We start from the raw sequence: 7,192 nt of genomic DNA, 5'->3' as shown, positions 1-7,192 counted from the left end.
GAGTTTCCGGACCCGCGCCCGTTGCCCCGTGATCTGGCCAATTGGCATGCGTGTTGCATCACACGGGGCCACGGGGAGGGGGAGGTGGCGGCGGCGGCCATTTTGAGCCGCCGCCGCCGCCATTGGAGTGCCCCCCCCTTCTTCCCCCTTCGCCTCCTGACAGGAAAGGTTTAAGGGGGACAGAGCCCTGGGAGGCCGGGCCGGGCTCGGGGGCCGCCCCGGGGGCCCGGGCCATGGATGTGCGCCGTCTGAAGGTGAACGAACTTCGCGAGGAGCTGCAGCGCCGCGGCCTGGACACTCGCGGCCTCAAGGCCGAGCTAGCTGAGCGGCTGCAGGCGGCATTGGAGGCCGAGGAGCCCGACGACGAGCGGGAGCTCGAGACCGACGACGAACCGGGGCGACCCGGGCACAACAACGAGGAGGTCGAGACCGAGGGGGGCTCCGAGCTGGAGGGAACCGCGCAGCCACCGCCGCCCGGGCTGCAGCCGCACCCGGAGCCTGGCGGCTACTCGGGGCCGGATGGACATTGTGAGAGTGCGCGGGGCGGGGGCCGGGGCCGAGGAGTCCGGGCCGAGAAAGGGCTGAGGGACGCGGGAGTCTGGTGCCTGGGGCTAAGGAGGCGGTCTTAGGGGCTAGGGATCCTGAGACCCGCCGCTGAAAAGGATGTGGGGACAAGGGCCTCGGGAGGGCCGGAGGGTGGATCCTGGCATTCGGCGCAGGGGAGATGTTGGAATTGGCGACTCTTCGTTTCGGAGATGAAGATCGGGGGTAAAAGATTTCGGAGCCCAGGGCTCGGAAGCCGGAAATAGAAGAGACTGAAAGGTCTCGGAAAGGATGGTCCCAGAGTTTAGAGCTGGATGGTCTTGGGGACTTTGCTAGCCTAGCGTGTGGGTGTGGGAATTGGAGGCCGTGTGTTTCCAAGGTTGGAGAAGGAATAACCAGCTCTTCGGCATTGGGAGAGTTTGAGGATTGAAGTTTGCAGCTACATGGGGTGCTGGGATGGTTTGTAGAGATGGAGGGTCCATTGGGCCTGGAGGTGGTCAGCATCCTCTTGAGGATGGCTTGGAGGGTCTCTGAGATCCAGGGCTGGAAGGCCAACCTTGAGGCAGGAGCAACTTGGGCATTTGGTGTGGGTAGGAGGACCTTCAGATTTGCTGCTAAGGGAGGCTTAGGGAACCTTGGCGTCCAAAGTTCTCTGAACAAGAGACCTGGGGGCCTAAGGCTGAAACAACTAAGGGTAGATACCTCAGGGTGGGGACAGATAACAGGTTGTTGGAGTTTGAAGTAACTGGAGTACTTGGGGACAGAGGATCCTTGTATCCAGTATAGGGAAAAGGGGTGAAGGGAGCTTGTTGGATGTGCAGAAGGAAAACTGTTTGGTTTGACTGGGGATTCACAATAGAGTGGGGGCAGTGTTTTGGGGGCCAAAGACCTGTCTTTGAGAAGGGGGCACCTGGATTCCTGAAAGCAGTTATCTGTGTGCCGTGGGGCGGGGGGGTGACCTCAGGATTTGAGGGCATAAGAGGGACTTAGGTAGGGCAAGGGCTTCTGAGCAGAGGAGACCCTGGTATGGGAAGGAGTGAATTTGGAGTTAGAAAAGGGTGAATTTTTAGCAGGAGTGGGGGTTGGAAATTTAGAGACCAAAAAAATAAGTGGGTGGGACTCTGGTGTCCAGAGTTTGGTTTCTTTGAAAAGAGGGTATACTGGGGCTTGGGACTAAGGAAATATAGAAACCTGATCACAGAAGAGACAAAATTTCAGGTTAACATTGGTTAATGAGGGATGGGAGCTAATGGAGAGGAGTGGGGAACCTGAGTATAGACTTAGGGTCGAGGAGGGTGCTAGGATTATCCAGGACCCAGGTGCAGAGAAGAGGACTTCCCATTGCAAAGGGAAGGGAAGGAGAAGTGGCCTGGTGTGCATGTCTAGGGCAGGAGGGACCTTGGCAAGGATACCTAGAAGGAGGGTAATGTGGGACAGTTTTGATCTAGAGGTCCAGCCAGAGGTGTCTCAGAGAGGAAGAGTTCAGTACTTCACTGCACAAATTCTAGACACACACAGACTTCCTTTCATGTCTGATTCTGTAATTTGGGCAAGTCATTCGTCTCTCTGAGCCCTATAAAATAGAGATGATGATAGGCCCCCTCAGGCTTGTAATGAATTAGATCATATATGTGGGGGGCTTAGCACTGGGCCTGCCTAGTAATTAGCAGGGGGATATTTTAGAGAGTGGAGAAGGACCCTGGAGTCAAAACTTCCCGACGCGATGCTGCTTCTGTGAGCACAGGAAGGGTGCTTGGGAAGAGGGATATAGGGCATGTGGGGAGACGAGCACTGTACTTAGAGCATGGAAGAGGCAGAATGGTTTGAAAGGGCCCCCTGTGTTTCATTTAGGAAATATTCTATTTTTTCCTCTCTCCCCTGCCCCCCATAACAAAATCTTATTAACCATTTTCGTGTCCACCCCCCAATCCTTCATTCAGCCTTGTAAACAGACCTATAACAAACCATGTGACTTGCAGCTATCCTCCCTTTGGGTTGCACCTGGTTTTGCCCAGATGTATTTGTCCTCTGAGAAGGAAACCAGTTGGTTAGCGGGTGGCAGAGTTATCTCTCCTTCCCTGTGTTTCTGCCTTAATGCTCTGGCACAGCCACTAGCAGGGCCCTGGAGACACCCAGCAGAGAGCTGCCCCCTGGGGTGGAGAGGCTGGGCCCTGCTCAGCAGAGGTTTCTCAAGTTCTCTCTGGGTTTGCCTGTAAGTTCTCCTCCTTGTGGGAGTTTCTGGTTTGGTACTCTGGTTTCAGTCCCAATTCTGAGATTTCTGATATGTTATGCCAATCCCAGGAGTGGTCTCCTCCATTCTCATCACTCAGTTATTGCCTATGTATCCTTCCTTTGTAGTCCTTAACACAATCATAACTTTTTTTGTGAGTATTTGTTTAATGTATGCTAACCTGAAGGCTTCTGCTGGGCAGGGGTTCAGCTCAGCTTATTCTCAACCATATCTCAGGGTCTATATAATACACACTCCAGGAATAGTTCATATTATTGTTCTTTCCATGCTCCAGCTGAGCTCCTTCTGGACTCCTAAGACTTCTTGCCAGAACCCTTCTAATCTAACTCTAAATATTTCAAGACTTATCCTTAATGAATCTGAAGGCCATTATTGTTATAAACCCTATTTTCATTACAGCTCCTTTCCCTCCTCAATTTCTCTTTTCAGTATAGTATGGTTACCCCTTAATGTTTGGCAGCTATTACAGAGTGGGAAAGATTCTTAAAGAAGGCTGGCTATTTAGGCAGGACTAATGAAGGGAGCTAGGCAGAGAGTTGGTTTTGTACTCCAAATTGTTTTTAAGATTGTGCCCTAAAGGCATCTTTCTAAGTTTAATGTGATCTTAGAGAACAGGTAAGACTGGTGATTTTCAAACTATTCCATAGGGTTCTTCAAGTGTGTGTAGGATTTCTTCCTATCCCAAAGTGGAGACTTAATGAGGAAGGTCAAGCAAGAGCCCCTTTCTGACCCTCCCATCTCCTCGCTTCAACCAGACCAGTTCTGCTTCAGTTGGTTTTATATATTGAGTTTCTGTAGAATCCAGTCATAGATAGCATCTGCAAACTTTTGAGGGTCAAAGAGGACATGTTCTCAGGCAGATCAGACCTTGACTGCCCAGATAGATTCCCATCTGAAGGGGTTATCAGACATCCTCTGGCAGGCTGACTGTCTCCAGTGGGGTTGGTGTTGAGTGGCATAAAAGAGGCCACCTTGATTCCACAGTCCTCTAAGAAGCACCGTTCTGACTGGCTGTCTTTTGTTTTAAGATGCCATGGACAATATTATCAGGCAGAACCAATTTTACGAAACCCAGGTCATCAAGCAAGAGAACGAGTCAGGCTACGAGAGGAGACCTCTGGAAATGGAGCAGCAGCAGCAGGCCTATCGCCCAGGTAGGAAAGTGCACGTGGTTCATTCCTTTTGAGGCAAACAGGATCTACATTTGACCCTTACCCTCCACCCAAAGCCTGTTTTCCCACAGTACCTTTGCTTCTTCCTCCTGGCCAATTTATCTAGGCTTTGTTACTCTGGTAATGTTTTTCTCAGGGTGAGTATGCTCCCTGTATACTCCACTCCCAACTATGCTCCACTCCCAAGTAGAGTCTTCCTGATATCTGTTTTCAGATGCCAGTATCACTGTTCTGGAGAGGTTTGGACCTGGAGGCCAATTCTTGAGCCTTTTTTAGGATCTTAGAATATAGAAGCCAGAAATAAACTAAATCCAGCCTAGTGTTTCCCATACCGTGTTCTGGAGAGTATTGTTCCAGAAAGCCTTATGAAAGGCTCCACAGAAAAGGCTTCTTTGGCCAGATGAGTTTGGAAAATGCAGCATATACTGTACCACCTCTTGGAGATTTGCTACACTGATTAGAGCATAAAGGCTCTGAGAAGTCTTTCATTTAAAAAAAAGGAGAGAAAATTCCTGTATCATTTCATATTTCCTTGTTTATTTGTTGTTTTGTTTTGTTTTGTTTTGCATGGGCAGGCACCGGGAATCGAACCCAGTTCTCTGGCATGGCAAGAACTCTGCCTAGTAAGCCACCATAGCCTGCCCTGTATCATTTCATTTTATCCCAGGCTTTTCCGAACATTTAAGTGTACCTTTGCAGGACAGTTTGGGAACACAGATGTAATCCAGCTGTCTCATCCTCATTTTACAGATGGATTAGGGGGGTTGTCTAATGACAGAGCTCAGGATAGAATTCACAGGCCAGTGCTTTTTGTTAAAAAGCTAACTTTTAACAGTTGTGATTTATTTACTGTTGGAAAATCAGGTTTCCACTATTGAGTTAATGACAGAGTCAAGATTGACTCTTGGTCTTGTGTGCCTTTCACTGTGGTAACCCCAGTGCCTTTTCTTAGTTAATCTAATTCCGTTCTGGTTCATCCACAAAGTGAAATCCCCAAACATTTCTCGTGGGTGACTCAGGACATTAATAAATGTAGGTTAAATTGCAGATTTGTGTCAGGCTCTGAGACCTGTGGGATCATTTGGCCCAACAAGAGTATTTTCTGTGCCATTATCAACAGACGTTTTTCAGGGACCTCCTGTGAGCCCAGCCCTATGCTGGAAACCATGGAGGCTCTCTTCAGATGGGTGAGCAGCAGCCCTACTCTTGAGAAACAGGAGGCTTGTCTGAGACATTGTGGTCTGCGTACCAAAGCTAGTGAGTGACCCAAACCACCAAGGTGGTTTTTCATTGAATACTGAAATGAGAGGATGTGTGATCCATGGAAAGATGATGTAGTAGAAATGAGGCAAGGTGGAAATCCATGGCTTATTCTTGGTTGGACACAGATTCTTGGAGCCTATCTGAAATCAGGATTTTCCCAGTGGTCCACAGCATGTTATCCCATCCTGATCTCCTATTTGTGGTGTGACTTAATAAGGTTATTACCCCTATGGGATGACTTAACTACGGAGCCTTCCTTCCAGGGTGATTCTGGGCTTTTGTGGTGGAGTAATTAAAGTCAGTGGTATAGAGTAGAATTAGCTGCTTCTTCACCAGACTGAAGAAGCTTTGTGAGAACTGCAGTGGGAGCTTCTTTGGGAGGAGAAATTAGAAAATGTAGAATTATGGCATCTCAGAGCTTGAAAGATCTTAAAAATCTTCTAGGGCCCCTTCCCATTCCGCACAGGCCATGATGGCTGCTGGGGATATGTGGGGCCTTCATGCAAAACAGTCAAAGGCAGTCATTCCACCTTCATGTGGCCCATTAGAAAGCTTGTCCTCATTTAGGGCTGAAATACCACCTATCTCCCCGCTACGAAACCTCTTCTGACTGACATCTGTCACTCCTTCAACTTCCAGGGCTGATGTGCCTGATTGGCCATCCCTGGCTTCCCCTTTTCCTAGCCTTCTCCTCCGTTATAGCCTTCTTGGCTTGGTCAGCAGGTTTCCATTGAACCCAGGTTTGTACCCAGCAAGCTGCCTATGCCCAGCCCACTGTGGTCAGGATCTTACCGACATCTGAAGTAAAGGAGACCGGGAAGGTGATATCTGAGGAGTTTCCAAGTATCTTGACTATTTCCACTTATCCTGACAGTAGAAGTGAAGACAGAGATGAAGCAAGAAACACCCACCAGCTTCCTGCCCCCTGATGCATCTCAACCTAGGCCAGACAGACAGCAATTCCAGAGTCGCAAGAGGCCTTATGAAGAAAACCGGGGACGGGGGTACTTCGAACACCGAGAGGACAGGAGGTGTGTGTGTGTAAGGCCACAGTTGCCCATGCCCTTGTTCGTTAGATCTCTGTCCATAACCCTGCCTGCTGGAGGCCTTTGTAGTCTTACCGAAGGAGGCAGAGCAGAGTTCTCCCTGCCCTCACACTCTCCCTTCAGTCCTTCCTGCCTCCATTACCAGATTCAGCTTTCCTAAACTTTTGGTCCCTCCCTCAGTTCCTCCCTCCCAAATTACTTCAGGATAAAGTCCAAACACCCTTGTCTTTCCCATAGGAGATACCAACCTGCCTTTTCAAAACTGCCTAGTACGCTGATAGTGTCTGCTCGGTATCCCTCAAGTGAAAGATAGGTCTGTTTCCCCACCCTACTTCCAAACACAGCCTCTCCTTCCATCCATCCACTCACAGTGCTTTCACAAGGTACTGAGTCTTGGGCTGGATCTGGGGTACAGAGATAAGCCTGAGACAGATGCATAACACAAGTAAGTCATATCCTAGTGGTATGAGTAGCCAAGTTGTGTGTGAGTGTCAGGAGCTCATGGGAGGAAGTGGCCTCTCCTCTGGTCATTTCCCTTTTCTCTTTCCTGATGAGCGCTCCCTTCTTCCCCCAGGCTCAGTCTCTCTCTCCTTGGTTCCTGTGTGAAACCTTCTGTAATCAAAGAAATGAGAAATGACCTCTTGTCTGGACTGCTCATCTGACACATTTTATTCCCCACCTGGTGGGGTCACCCTCTTACTCCAATTTGTGACAAGTCTTTTTAAGATGGGACCTGTGTCTCACAGACTGACTAAAGTTAAGACATAGAAGCCACCTCGCATGGGTTTCTCCCACTGTCTTTCACAGAGTAGAGGCTTAGGAGTGACTTGCCAGTGAAGAGGAGAGGAGGAAGAACACTCATTCTGAGCCAGGGCTGGGTGTGAAGGCTTCCTGGGATAAGATTTATCTTGTGAGGA

The 7,192-nt window shown here is 49.4% G+C and overlaps 1 protein-coding gene across 5 annotated transcripts in view; it reads left to right on the top strand.

Annotated features, from left to right (window-relative positions):
- The window catches only part of HNRNPUL1 (heterogeneous nuclear ribonucleoprotein U like 1), a 32,604-nt gene that overhangs the window by 1,411 nt on the left and 24,001 nt on the right, over positions 1–7,192 (top strand). For 2 of the 5 annotated variants that reach the window (XM_077131773.1, XM_077131771.1), the window contains exons 2-3: positions 3,823–3,948; positions 6,104–6,260. In XM_077131773.1, coding sequence (XP_076987888.1) covers positions 3,828–3,948; positions 6,104–6,260 — 278 coding nt within the window. In that variant the 5' untranslated portion in view covers positions 3,823–3,827. Of the gene's footprint in view, positions 529–3,822; positions 3,949–6,103; positions 6,261–7,192 lie in introns of all 5 variants that reach the window. The other 3 variants (XM_077131769.1, XM_077131770.1, XM_077131772.1) reach the window with 3 other exon arrangements.

Source organism: Tamandua tetradactyla, chromosome 16, assembly GCF_023851605.1.
Source record: "Tamandua tetradactyla isolate mTamTet1 chromosome 16, mTamTet1.pri, whole genome shotgun sequence".
Lineage (NCBI taxonomy): Eukaryota > Metazoa > Chordata > Mammalia > Pilosa > Myrmecophagidae > Tamandua > Tamandua tetradactyla.
The sequence above is the reverse complement of the archived record's forward strand: the minus strand, read 5'-3'. Positions and strand labels throughout refer to the sequence as shown.